General features: G+C 46.9%; 1 protein-coding gene across 1 annotated transcript; it reads left to right on the top strand.

Moving 5' to 3' along the window:
- Positions 1 to 10477: 10477 nt before the first annotated feature.
- lgalsla (lectin, galactoside-binding-like a) lies at positions 10478 to 14861 on the top strand. Its single transcript, XM_061232127.1, has 5 exons — positions 10478 to 10739; positions 11329 to 11418; positions 11564 to 11652; positions 13215 to 13398; positions 13802 to 14861. The coding sequence occupies exons 1-5, from the start codon at positions 10707 to 10709 to the stop codon at positions 13943 to 13945; spliced, it is 540 nt and encodes a 179-aa protein (XP_061088111.1). The 5' UTR covers positions 10478 to 10706; the 3' UTR covers positions 13946 to 14861.
- The last annotated feature ends 243 nt before the right edge of the window (positions 14862 to 15104 follow it).

Genomic DNA, 15104 nt, shown 5'->3' on the forward strand with positions numbered 1-15104 from the left:
AAGCTACAGGCCACAAGCTACAGGCTATAGGCTATGAGCCACAGGCTATAGGCTACAGGCTACAAACAAAAGGCTACAGGCTGCAGGCCAAGGTGCTAAGCTGCTTCCTGCAGATCTATTTAAATCAATTTAAAGACACTGCACATATGCGCGTGGTGAACAACTGCAAGATAAATGGCCGTTTCTCTCTGCGTTAACGCTACATTTCACCCAAATGGACCTTCCATTTCGTACCTAACAATCCAGCTATCCAGCTACTTGTGCAAACCCAATAAGGACTCATAAAGAGCGGATCAACAGCTCATTGTAAATAACCTCCCCATTGGGGCCCATCTGCATAAGCAGATTTAAGCACGGAGCGATTTAGCCTCTAGGTTGGAGCTCTCTCTCTCTCTCCCGTTACTCTCTGACAGCCTGCTCTGTCCAGTGCTGGGGCACGCTGGGAGCAGTGTGACATCACAAAGGGCGGATAGAATGCCTGTAGCGTCCAATCACCACTGAGGCCCTTTGCTCCCATGGGGCCAGAAAGCACATGGCAGACATGCACAGACCAGACACCTGAGTCTCAGGCAAACAGACAGACTGAATGCTTAATGACTCCGCCTCACATGTTAAAAGCACAAAGCTGGGGGGTGCAGCTATGAGGAGATAATGAACAGGAAAAACAGGACGAGTCTACGGTTTGACTTGTCCAAATAGTGTTGACTCTAGACCATTACATGACATGTAATTTAGCTGACACTATTATCCAAAGCGACTTACAGTTGATTAGACTGAGCAGAGGACAATCCCCCCCTGGAGCAATGTGGGGTTAAGGGCCCAACAGCTGTGCTGTATCTTATTGGGGCTACACCGCGGATTGAACGGGCAAACCCTGCTGGTCTCAGTCATGTAGCGCAACCGCTAGGCTACAGGAACGCTGCACTCTGCTCAGGAACATGCCGTACCGTGACCCGACTTCTCTCTAATTCTGATTCCAACCATATGTGCGCCGCGATATACGACTCACAGCAATTCAGCTAATGGAAAATGCATACTTGTAAAATGTTCCGTATAGTGTGCAAATCATATACACGTGCACACACACACACACACACACACACACACACACACTCGCGCATCCGTATAATTGGTCCCAGCAGTGTAAATCACTTGCAGAGTGGAACCAGTTTAACAGCAGGACCCTTCACGGGGTTGGAGGGCCCGGCGTACATTTAGCGGATCTGTTGCTCCAGGTGCCACGGCACCAGCTGGCCTGGTGGGGGGGGGGGGGGGGGGGGGGGGCAATAGAGCCCCCAGATCTCCTCCTATGAAACCTGTCCCTGGTCAGCCTGAGATGAGGTGACTCTGAGGTGACTCTGGGCGACTGGAGCCTTGCTGATTTCGACTGCGTCAGTCTCCCTGTGTCAGTCTGCCGTGCATATCTTTGTCTGTATGCTGGGGAGGGGGAGAAAACCAGACCTCGGACAAAATAATGAGAAAAGTAAAGAATAAATAATACGCAGAGTAGTTCAGCAGCAGCAGCTGGATTCCTATAAGCAGTATGAGAGAGAACTGCGCTCTCCCCCTTGTAATGGAAGTGGTGTTTTCGCCTCCTCTTGTCCTGAGGCGCGGTGTTTACATTCTTACAGGACGAAGCCGCTGACACAGGAACCGAGGGGCACGTTGTTACGTAACGCTCACACAATCGTTGTCACACGCAGGTCTGTTTTTCTGGGTCGATATTGATCACCGCCGTCCTTCTCAAATTCTGCACGCCTCATTCATGGCTAGCTGGCAGCAATTAAATCAAATTACATTAGCATTAAAGCGCTTTCCTGCCAAATTATGTTAATGTTCACATCAACCATCAGACTGGGGGGAAAATATGATCTCAGGAGCAATGAGGGGGTTAAGGCCCTCGCTCAAGAGCCCAACAGCTGCACTGACCATACTGTGGCCACACTGGGGCTGGAACCACCAACCTTCCAGGTCCATGTCAAGTGCCTTAGCCGCTAGGCTACAGGCACCTTAGCCACCAGGCTACAGGCACCTTAGCCACCAGGCTACAGGCACCTTAGCCACTAGGCTACAGGCACCTTAGCCACCAGGCTACAGGCACCTTAGCCACTAGGCTACAGGCACCTTAGCCACTAGGCTACAGGTACCTTAGCCACCAGGCTACAGGCACCTTAGCCACTAGGCTACAGGCACCTTAGCCACCAGGCTACAGGCACCTTAGCCACTAGACTACAGGCACCTTAGACACTAGGCTACAGGCACCTTAGCCAACAGGCTACAGGCACCTTAGCCACTAGGCTACAGGCACCTTAGCCACCAGGCTACAGGCACCTTAGCCACTAGACTACAGGCACCTTAGCCACCAGGCTACAGGCACCTTAGCCACTAGACTACAGGCACCTTAGACACTAGGCTACAGGCACCTTAGCCACCAGGCTACAGGCACCTTAGCCACTAGACTACAGGCACCTTAGACATTAGGCTACAGGCACCTTAGCCACTAGACTACAGGCACCTTAGACACTAGGCTACAGGCACCTTAGCCACTAGACTACAGGCACCTTAGACACTAGGCTACAGGCACCTTAGCCACTAAACTACAGGTACCTTAGCCACTAGGCTACAGGCACCTTAGCCACTAGACTACAGGCACCTTAGACACTAGGCTACAGGCACCTTAGCCACTAGACTACAGGCACCTTAGCCACTAGACTACAGGCACCTTAGCCACTAGACTACAGGCACCTTAGCCACTAGACTACAGGCACCTTAGACACTAGGCTACAGGCACCTTAGCCACTAGACTACAGGCACCTTAGCCACTAGGCTACAGGCACCTTAGACACTAGGCTACAGGCACCTTAGCCACTAGACTACAGGCACCTTAGCCACTAGGCTACAGGCACCTTAGACACTAGGCTACAGGCACCTTAGACACATATAAGATGGAGGACGACTGATCCAGTCAGCAGTCCTCAAAAGGCCCCCAATCCCTGTGCGATGATCAGGGAGGGTAGTCTGTCCAGAATGGATCTACAACACTCTCAGGATCTCACTCAAACAAAAAAATAGAAGAAGAAGAAGAAAAAAAAAAGAAAAAAAAATGCCATTATGGAATTATCACTCCGTTATGCGTTTCCTGTTAACACTGTTTCCCCCATCGTGTGCGTAAGTGACTGATTGTGCAGATGTTGAGGCTGCTGTTAATGTCCGGGCCCCCCCCCGGGGGAATCTGAGGGGAAGAGCCAGGGGATCGATATCCAGCCTGAAATCCATCTCACTCATATCAGCAGTGTCTGAACATCAGGAGAGGATTCGCCGGGACACCAAAGCCACAGCCGTGGCACTCCCTCCATTCCGGCTCCTCTTCGGACTCCATTTTGGATCTTCCTCCCCCCCCCCCCCCCCCCCATGCCAGACAGGGACTTTTAAGTGAAACTGCGCGGGGAGGTGCACCTCATAAATAATTGTGTGAGAAGCTGAAGTGGACTGTCCCAGCGCCTCTTCCTTAATGGCGCCCCGGGAGAAGGGCCACGCCCCTGCTGATCAGAGCCTCTGCTGCCCGAGAGGCAGTGATGGGAGTCTGTCGACCGTACGGAGCACGGACCAGCGCGGAGATCACAGGCTTGTGGATCCCTCCTGTCGAATACGCAGGAGAACAACACTCTCAGACATAAAGGTCCACAGTGGAGGACCATTTCTGTTCTTCAAGGATCAAATTTCCCACATGTACCATAAGACTACAGTGATGTTCTCTTTGTGTTTTAATTAATACGTTTTCCAAGCAATAATTAATTAGAGGTTAATTCATTATATATTGCATTTGTACATTTGTATATACATGTATATACATGGGTGCATGGGTACATTTGTATATACCTACAGGGTACTGCCCCAGTGACAAGCATTTGTAACTTTCTGGACACTTTTAGTACTTATATCTGAGAGTGTATTCCTGCCTTCTGCAAAGTGATTTACACTTCAACCGTTTATACATTTTGGTACTGAATACTTTAATACCTTCTCCTTCTTTAATACGTTTTTCTTGATATATTGTTTCCACCGCCATGTAAAAACCAGGGCAAATCTCCTTAACCCGGCCACTGCCTGCAGCTTCTGTACACGTAACAATAAGCGAAAACGTGTAGAAACAGGGCCTCTTACACATCGATAGCGCACAAAGAGTACACAGGAGAGAAGACCTTTGACCACCCCGGCAGAGTCGGTTAATATTTAACGAGGAATGAAACTCGACTCATTAGCTCTGCTGCGCCGATCAGGAGGACAGACGGAGGAAGGGCTCGTTCAGACCCGGGTCGCACAGGTAAGGGTCATGTGACTGACCCACGCCTGGGGTAAACAGATCCTCGGGTTAGACCGGGCTTCTCTTGGCACACGCTGGTGAAACAGTTCTGGAACACCGTCGGCCAATGAGGGATGGGCTCGGGGAGGATGAGAACATTCCGTCCAGTCGATAATCTCCCCGGAGCTGTGAACCTGTTTTTCCGTCTGAGTCCCGGGTTTAGGAAGCCTGGCGGAGTTACGGGAGGTCACCTGACTCAGCCGCCTGCACTTCCTGTTTGTGGGTCACTGCTGTTGTTTTTTTTTTCTTCATTTTTTCACTTTCATGTCATTTGACATTGACGCTGATGCTTTTATCCAAAGCAACTTACAGTTGATTGGACTCAGCAGGAGACAATCCTCCCCTGGAGCAATGCAGGGTTAAGGGCCATGCTCAAGGGCCCAACGGCTGTGCGGATCTTACTGTGGCTACGCCGGGGATCGAACCACGAACGTTGCGCGTCCCAGTGATTTACCTTAACCTCTACGCTACAGGCTGCCCCCTGTTGTTGAGGCGATACTGGAGTGTGTAACAATAGGCAGGACATGCTTGGGTCCTCATGGATGAGGGTTTTATTAGAGCCAATCTATCTCTGTCTGTCTCTGTCTCACGCCCAGGAAACCCCAGGAAAAATGCAGATTTCCTGGGATTATTTTACTGAAAACAGTTTCTCGAGTCTATAGAGAATGGTGCAAAGAAAAACTAAAAACATGCAGTTTTTGGCGGTTCTGTGGGGGAAAATGCCTTGTTAATGAGAGAGGTCAGAGGAGAAGGGCCAGACTGGTGACAGTAACACAAATAACCACACATTACAACAGTGGTATGCAGAAGAGCATCTCTGAACACACAACGTGTCAAGATAGGCTACAGGAACAGAATATTTAATAAATCTAAAAAATAAGTCTAATAAAGTGCTCACTGAGTGTATATATTGCTGGCTAGGGGTACGATTTAACATACCTATAGGGTACCGCCCCAGACACAAGCATTTGTAATCCGTTAGACACTTTTCATGTTCTTTTTAGATCTCTCTCTCTCTCTCCCCCCTTTCCTGCTCTCCTTTTCTTCTCCCTCCCCCCGCCCCCTCTCTCTCTCTCCCTCTCTCTCTCCCCCCTCTCCCTCTCTCTCTCCCTCCCTCCCTCTCTCTCTCTCTCTCTCTCTCTCTCCTTATGTCAGCCAGGTGCAGGTGTCAGGTGACACCTCCTCCTCTTGGGTTGGTTCAAGGTCGCTAGGTTACTGGAAGGGAGGAAAACGATGTGTGTGTGTGTTTGTGTGAGTGTGTGTGTGTGTGTGTTTGTGTGTGTGTGTGTGTGTTTGTGTGTGTGTGTGTTTGTGTATACATCATGTATGAGCATGTGATATGTGTGTGCGGAACTGTGTACGTGCATGCATGCATGTATGCACATAAACATACACACATGCTCATACATGTGTGTGTGTGCTTGCAATTATAACACAGATGTGTGCACGTATTTATGTGTCTGTCTGTATGTGTATGTGTATGTGTATGTGAGAGTGTATGTGTACGCACTTGCTGCCTGCATATGTCGGTGTACATGCTGAAGTACTGAACTCCACTGAACTGGATGCTAATATGAGACATTGAGTGCTTAGCAGCGCTAAAAGCGGGAGCAGGTGATGCTAACGTGCTAACGTGCTAACGGCGTGGCAGCAGTTCAGCTCGCGCCCACGGGGAGAGCCCGTCATCAGCCCTCACACACACCTTCCGCTGTCAGTACCGTGAGCTGTGTCTGAAACACACGGCTCTCCACCCGAACCCACTGATGAAGCCGCTCACACACACCTCGCAGGGTTACGTATTCAGAAAAAAAAAAGGGTTCTGGAAAGGGTTCTTTGGCTTGATTCCGTTGGGAAATCCATTCTATTTATTTATGGAAGCCTCGGTCATAGGTGTGAAGAGTGAAAGCTCCCAGACATTTTGCCCGACAAAGAACCCTTTAACTAGTATTGTACGCAGATAGGATTGGTGGAATAACGCTGCGCATGACGCGGCACCGTTCTCAACATTTGGATGGTAATGTCTCCCCCTAGTGGAGAGATTTGGTACCTGTACTTGCGCATTCGCTGTCGCATACTGCAAGTTTAAAAACATGCTTCTGGTTGTCTTCATGACATTACATTACAGTTATTTAGCGGACGCTCTTATCCAGAGCGACGTGCAATAAAGTGCAAATCAGGGACATGTGCGTTGGAGACCCTAGGAAAGCTTGTCACTCGGGTGGTGGCCGATAAAATTTTACCTCTTGTCATTGGATTAATCATTAATTTATACCTTTTTTGTTTGTAAATGGTACTTATTTCTACCCAAAAGAACAGCATTGTACCTTCCAGGGTATATTTGGAAAATGTGTTCCTTAAAGAACATTTTTGTTCTTTCCTCTAGGGTCTCCAACGCACTTGTCCACTGTTGTTGCGGCAAATCGATACGATCTGTTAGCATTTACGTGTTCTAACGTGCTACCCAGCGCCCCGCCAGGCCCGTGTACCTAATGTGGTTCTGAGCCACAGATGTGTTCTTTTCCAGGAAAGAAGAAAAATGAGCGGGCTCTGTTCATCATATTGAGTCCATGACATTTTACATTGTTTTCGACATAAAAAAGCACATTATTCATTATTCAAAGCACATGCGCATTGTTCCCTAAGTATTCTGCCTGTGAGTGTGTGTGTGTGAGTGTGTGTGCGCACATGTGTGTTTGCATGTGTGTGTGAGAGAGTGTCTTTGTGCACACGTCTGTGTGTGTGCGTGCGTGTGTGAGAGAGAGCGTGAGTCTGTGTGTATGAGAGTGTATGTTTGCGATAGAGAGTGTGTGTGAGTGTATGTGTGAGTGTGTGTGAGTGTATGTGTGAGTGTGTGTGAGTGTGGGTGTGTGTGTGTGTATGAGAGTGTATGTTTGCGAGAGAGAGTGTGTGTGTGTGTGAGTGTGTGAGAGAGAGTACGAGTCTGTATGTATGAGAATGTATGTTTGCGAGAGAGTGTGTGTGTGTATGTGTGTGTGAGAGAGAGAGAGAGCATGAGTCTGTATGTATGAGAGTGTATGTTTGCGAGAGAGTGTGTGTGAGTGTGTGTGTGTGTGAGTGTGTGAGTGTGTGTGTGTGTGAGTGTGTGTGTGTGTGAGAGAGAGTACGAGTCTGTATGTATGAGAATGTATGTTTGCGAGAGAGTGTGTGTGTGTGTGTGTGTGTGAGTGTGTGTGTGTGTGAGAGAGAGTACGAGTCTGTATGTATGAGAGTGTATGTTTGCGAGGGAGTGTGTGTGTGTGTGTGTGAGTGTGTGTGTGTGTGAGAGAGAGTACGAGTCTGTATGTATGAGAGTGTATGTTTGCGAGGGAGTGTGTGTGTGTGTGTGTGTGTGTGTGTGTGTGTGTGTGAGAGAGAGAGAGTACGAGTCTGTATGTATGAGAGTGTATGTTTGCGAGGGAGTGTGTGTGTGTGTGTGTGTGTGTGTGTGTGTGTGTGTGTGTGTGTGTGTGTGTGTGTGTGTGTGTGTGTGTGTGTGTGTGTGTGTGTGTGTGTGTGTGAGTGTGTGTGTGTCTCTTCCCTCCCACCCTCTCTGCTCTCAGGCCCTGGCTGCCAGGACGGGCTGGGCTCCAGTGTGCAACGTCTCAAAGGAGGCAGCAAACAAACCTTTCACAACATTTCACTCTCATTTATCACAGATGTTCTTGGCGTGGTGTTGGATGAATTCACTCATCTCCCCGTTCCTCATGGTGCCATGTGGACATGAGACAGCTGTTGTTTTTTTCAGTGGACAAAAAACATCTGATAGTGCTAGTTTATTGCATTGGGGGGGATTAAAACATCTGATAGTCCTGTTTTATTACATTGGGGGGGATTAAAACATCTGATAGTCCTGTTTTATTGCATTGGGAGGGGATTAAAACATCTGATAGTCCTGTTTTATTGCATTGGGAGGAATTCCCGTGTTTGTGACAGAGAGTTGTGAGTGATATGACACACTGACTACCTTTGGGAGCACACTGAGGATACAGGCCGCTGTAAGGTTCTGCAAGCTCCCCCGTATCTTAGCAACAGCTCGGAATGTTTTTCAGCGTGGTGGTGGTGTCACAGCGTTCCGAGCCAAAGGGAGCGGGGAATCTGGGTCGTTCCTGCCATTATCCTTAATCCCACCCGTTTTCCCCACGCACTCCGCCTCCATCTCTCTCTTTCTCTCCCTCCATCTCTCTCTCTCCCTCTCTCTCTTCTGGGACACTTGTAGTGGCATACAGCGATGTTGTGGCACCTGTATAGAAAGGTAACTACTTTGAGGAAAATTCTCAAATTGAAATGTTGTTTGGGTGCGAATAATTTTTAAAGCAAAATCATCTCCAGGTATACCTTTTCTTCCCGGCCTAAACTCGGTACCAGCTTTTAGGATCTATAATATACAATTAATTTGATAGAAGAACCATAATTATTAAAATATTTACACCCCTCACAGGTCTGGGTACTTGGTTTGGGAAGTAGACTTGCTTTGTCTTGGAGTGAGGAAACTGGATTTTCCCAGAGGTTTCAAGCAGGGAGTCTCTCTTCTCTTCGTGGCCGGTCAATACACTGAGTCTCCACTGGAGGGCAGCACTGAGGCTGAATTGGAGTTTATTTGCTCAATCAGCAGAACTATCCTACAAGATCGTTTAAATATCCAGTGAGCAAAAGCCAGAATCTAGAGTCTAGGGGGGTGGAAATCTGGGACTGAGAGACTAATTTAGTCCCAATTTGGCTCAGGTTCCACCTGGATACAGCCTGGGTACGTCCTACTGGGCGAGAAACCTTTTCATTTTCAGCCAAATATGATCGAGTTTTTAATGAGAAGGTCTAGATGTCTAGACATATCTTGACCTACATACATATCGAGCCAGGTGAAAACCCGGCTATATAACATGTAATCGGCTCAATGTATAATAAAAATGTAATTAACCAGCCATTAACAAATCAAAAGGTGGCATTTCAAATCGCCTGAATTGGCACTGAGTGGGCGTTTGATAGCCCCTGCTGTAGCTAAACGGTAGCGAGTGCGTCAGCAAACCCACTGGACGAATGTAAGGCCACAGTGCACCGCTCTGTGTACACACGACCCGGACACGGGGGCAGTCGAGTTGTGGGCGTGATATTTGCATTGATCACAGCATGACTTCCAGACTGTGAACGATGGACTTCAATCATATTTTTTTTCCACATTGGCCCTATTTGCGAAGGCTTAAACAAAAAAAAAAAAATCGAAAAATATATTTATAAATTCTGTAACGTGCTCAGTTTCAATCAGATAGGTAATTTACATTTTCTGGGGGTAAAAAAAAAAAGCTAAAGTTTTTTTTTTGCAAATGAAAATAAATGTATGGGATAGTCTTAATCTAGATGCACCAAGTAAACAACAGATCAGTTACACCAGATTTATGAATATTTTATATATGCCAAGCACATTTAGATTTTTCTCCCATACGGAACCAAACTGCCATAACATTTTACATGTGCACAAATGTATCCAAAAATTAAATACTTAGTAATGAACAACAATTTGTCCTATAGCGCCACGCATCGCGGTGTTACAATTAAAAGCCAGCCAGCAGAGAAGTTTTAATTACACTCATGAGCCTCCTGCCGTTTTAATTATGGAAATCTAAACCAATTTGCTTGCATTACGTGCATTCACGTTCACATTTCTCAAGGGGGCAATATTTACATCAAACCGAACAACAGATTACAGGTAATGCATCTGATGTGACGTGACAGATGTAGAACTATGAAACTACGAAACAAAAATTAATTCGCCGGTTTTTGGTCAGTATGTCTATGTAAATGATGCAATCTAAGTACGACAGCATATCAAACACTAGGCTAATCTTGGAGCATATGGCCGCCAGATTGTTGGTTTTTTTTAAATGAAAGAACTTGGATAATTTCCTCAGCAGAGTCTCACTTATAATGTTCATCATCATAACATTTACTCAACTCGCTACAGCACCCTTTACTTAACATCAATTCAGAAAATGTACCCTTTAGTTATATCTTTTTTTCCCCCCGCCGCATATTACAATTGTCTATAGCAGCAACGCCAGTTAATTAGGGTTTAGGACTAGACGGGGATTATGTTTTTGTGTATCGCGCGTCAGCATTTCGTCTCTTTACTCCAGTGGGCGAGACTTTGGGAAGCAGGGCGTCTTCTGCGATAGCGTAGGCCAGGGAGACTTGCTGCAATACCTCGCCATAGCCCGTTGAATGTACAGCAGCCGCCGAGCGTCGGCATCCTGAGTCATTTCCACGGCGCCGCTGACACATTCCTGAGCCGGACTGCTGCCTCGGTGCTCAGCTGATCTGTCCGTTTCGCCTATGGTTTTCTGCGTACAAAATGGCGGTGTCGGCTACGGAACGGGACGAAATTGTAAGTAGCCCTACCTTTAAATCGCGACGAGACACGTAGGCTACACGCGGAGGTCTCCTTTGTTCGGAAATAGTCTAAAATGTGTATCGGTAGGTGTTGCAGTCGTGGTCCCGCGTTCTTTTGTGTTGCACCAAATGGCCTATAGATAAGCAGCATTCCTGTGGATATCTCAGGTGAGGGAATAGCTATTTACCCAGCCATAGCCTATCTTCAGAATTAGTTCAAATCAAGACGGTTTTTGAGTGGAATTGGCAGGGGAGCCTACAGCATCGTCTCACAGTAGGCTCGTAGCGAATTTGGGCTCAGTGGAAGCGCTTAGTGCACCGTGTGTTTAGTGTTGTCCTGCGCCTTTGACATGACAGATGTTTGACAGTTTTCTGTCGAGCGATGACCACACTGTTGATGGTGTCGAGTGTACGGTACCAGGTTTACATGTTATATTTACTTTTACACGCGTTGGTCGCCCAGATTTATCAGTTAAATACAAGCAAATGATCTTGGTCTGTAGCTTGTCGATGTCGCGGCCCTGAGTTAGATTTTTTTTTTTAGCGAGTTGCTATAATCCGCTTTGTTTTGTGTGCCCCTGTAGAATTTGAAGAATATCGACGATGATCGTCTGAACAGTTCATTCGGAAACCCCGGTCTAATATCTCCTGACAAAGAAGATGCAAGACAGCTGGTAATATATAAACACGCTATTTTTATTTGTAACATTTAAGTTGTGAGTGCCTGTGTGCTGCTGTTTTGCGTGTGACTGTAGCCTACTTATTAGCCCAGGGGTGATCCGTCTGGTAAATTGAATTCTCGCTTTCTCAATTACCCAGGCTGTTCCTTTCAGTGGTCGCATCAGAGGTGGGATGAGACCGGGGAAGAAGATCATTGTGATGGGGATCGTAGATCCCGAGCCGGAGAGGTAAAGCTACCCATTTTACTGAGCCGGTGTCGTTTCAAATGTAGGACTATTCCTCAGATTTCGTTCCTTTATCAACGGGATCATTGCTACAGCAGCCTATGTATTACGCCACTTTTTTTGTAACAGATTTGTCAGTAAAACATGCAGGCCTACACCAGTCATTCAACCTGTAAGGTTTAAAAAAATACCACGCCCACTCACGACGAAGCATATTAAGGTGGCTCACATTTCAAAGTTAAACACCCTATAGCTCTTCTTAGAGCCTGCCCTGTCCGTCTTATCTGTGTAAGTCGCCGGTAATTATAGCCTCAATGGAATTTTAAAAATGACGATAACCACGTAAGATTAAAAGCAGTTTGAGGTAGCCTAGCTCTTTCATGTTCCGCGACGTTTTGCGTTTGTAATGTTGACATGCACACAGATATGTAATCTGATCTGTCTCGGTCTCTGTCCTTCAGTCCACCTCCGACACCCCTCATCTCGATATCCGTCTATCAGAGTCTTCTATCATCCATCAAACCGTCACCTGTACTGTAACAGCTATGGCCATAGAATGGGCTTTTTACTGCCAATGTATGCGTTTACCACACTCTCAGAAATAAAGGTTCAAATGCTTGTCGCTGGGGCAGTACCCTACAGGTACATAAAATTGTACCCCTAGCCAGCAATATATAATATATAATTTATATAATTAATACGCTTGGACAGCATACTCATTACCTACTGTACAGGGTAGTGCCCCAGCGACAAGAATTTGTTCCTTTTTAGGCACTTTTCATGCGTTTATTTCTGAGAGTGTGTGTGTTTGTGGGAATTGTCGTTGATTGCTGACGTTTGCCGGGTGGGCTTTCTCTCATTGTGTTGTTAGTGATGAGGCTGTGTTGTTCAGGCATGTTGTTCAGGGCTGTGGAGGTGCGAGGTCCAGGGGTCAGGAAGTAAAAGTCCTGCCGTGTGTTGCTTCCAGCCGATTGGCTCTATCTTCTGGCTGAAGAGTTGCACTGATTAGCAAATCCAGGTGATTGGAGCACAATAACTGGGGAGGACTTTTACTTTCTGAAACTGGATTTTGTACCTCTGGAGAGCTCTTCGGAGAAGGATGTACTCGCTCTAACGGATCTAGTTCCTCTCAGGAGTGCTTCCTATATGCCACCTATAGGGAGTTTTCTACACCAACTGTTGCCTCAGTTTTGTTTTTGTGAGGGTTTCAGGCTTTAGGCTTTAGGATCAGGTTTTAGGCCGTTTGCTTTGAGCTTTGGGGGCTTAGTAGTGGTTAGCACTGTTTCCTCACAAGAAGGAGGTTCTGGGTTTGAACCCCAGCCGGGCCGATCCTCTCTGCGCGGAGTTTGCGTGTTCTCCCCGTGTTCGTGTGGGTATCCTCCGGGTACTCCGGTTTCCTCCCGCACTGAAAGACGTGCGCGTCACGGGCGGTGCACTCCCGCCGTCGCGCTTGACCAAGGCACTGTGGCTGCCCTCTGCGCCTCACACGGAGGACGAATCGCCCCACGGGGTTCAGTAATCATCGTATCTCATCGTACGTCGGGTTTCTGTTTGTGAAATGGCAGCTTCGACATCAGCCTGACGTGCGGCTGTGGCTCGGCGGAGAAGCCGCCCGTGGACGTGGCCCTGGAGCTCAGCGCGAGGTTCGACGACCGGCAGTTCCTCCGGAAGGCCTGCGTCTCCGGGGCCTGGGGCGAGCCGGAGAAGCCCATCCCTTACTTCCCCTTCATCGAGGACCAGCCTTTTCGGGTAACTGTCACTATCTCTCTTCTTTTTTTTCTTCTTCTCCTCTTTCCTTTCTCTTTTTTTTTGACGAGTCAGAAGCAGCTGCTTGAGGTGAGACTTGAACCCACGTTTGTGACCACTTTGGCTGCTGCGGTGGCGCTACGACCTGAACCCAATGTGTTTTTATTGATGGTCACGAATCAAGTTTCATCGGGCGTCCCCCAAGGCACAATTTTAGGCCCCATTTTAAGTGTTCTACTCCGGAGACATTATTTATATGCATGCTGCCTCCTCTACTCTTCGATGTTTAGATTCCAGTGTACCACAGTGCTTCATGTTGTGGTACACTGAAGGTCAAATAAATAAAAGATTATGGAAAAAAAAAAGATGTTTTATTTTTACCACCCCTCTGTGTTACCCTGAGCAGATCGAGATCCACTGCGAACACCAGCGCTTCCGGATATTCGTGGACGGACACCAGCTCTTTGACTTTTATCACCGTGTGGTGTCCCTGGCCGCCATCGACACGATACAGATAAATGGGAGCCTACAGATCACCAAGCTGGGCTGACCCGACCCGTTCCCGCTCTCCCCCGAGGAGAGGTTTCGCCCAGGTGAAGACTCGTACCTGTCCGTGGACACATCGCCCAACACCGCAATACAGCGGGCAGAACGAAACATTCACCATGACATCACCCTCTCTCCGCCTACGCCCCCTTACCCACCCCCACCTGCCCCCACATTCTCTCTTGTGCTACAAAGTCAAACTGCCTGACTTCCGATTTTCATATCTCATATCTCATATCTGGGCACATTGCCTCCCTCTAAGCTTGTGGCCAAGCTGTTGCATTATTATTGCTAAGGCTTGGCTTGGCTTGGCTTGTCTTGGCCGTAAGAAAAACATTTTTACATTTTAGTCGGTTTGTTTTGTCAGGGACAACACAATGTAACGTGTGCAAATGCTGGCAGAGCACACTACCAGAATAGTTCAATTTCTGAAGAAAATATCGAATAACGAATGCATTTTTTGTATTAATGAAAACACATGCACAGTAAAATGTCCAGTGTTAACTCAACTCTAACAGAACACCTAGGGGTCAAATAGGGACGATATCTGTGCTGTAAGAGTTGATTTAACACTGATCATTTTAACGTGTGGGTTCTCAGGAATAAAATAGATAGTATTTATTTGTCTAAATGTATTTAATAATCGACGAGGAAGAAGACAACGGTAGACTATTTATGAAGAGTTATAAGTCTGAATCCGTTTAGGATTGGAGGATGTGTTCAGATAAAAATAATCCTTCCTAATTGTATTCCAAAATGAAGAACTGCGATTTTTAAATTCAGTTAATTGAAGTTAATTAAAGCTAATAGGATATTGAATCAACACTACAGTTATATTGTGAAGTCTCTTATCAATATGTAGCCTACATTTTATGTTAATGTTGTAGAGTAGATATTAAATTAATCAGTGGTGCAAATCATTCCAATCTTTTTTGGCTCATTTTGGCAGTAGGTCCTGTACTAATACACAGGTGTCAGTACAGGACATATTAAAACATTGTGGAGCGCTTCTCTCGTTTAAGTAGAACTATGTTCTGAGTTGTAGATGATGACAGTGAATAGAATTTGTTTCTCTTGATGGGTTTGGTTTCGAGAAACCACTACATTAAACGATCGAGAGACACCCGCTATTGACGAATTGCGAAACGGTACTCTAGTGCCCT

Source organism: Conger conger, chromosome 2, assembly GCF_963514075.1.
Source record: "Conger conger chromosome 2, fConCon1.1, whole genome shotgun sequence".
Lineage (NCBI taxonomy): Eukaryota > Metazoa > Chordata > Actinopteri > Anguilliformes > Congridae > Conger > Conger conger.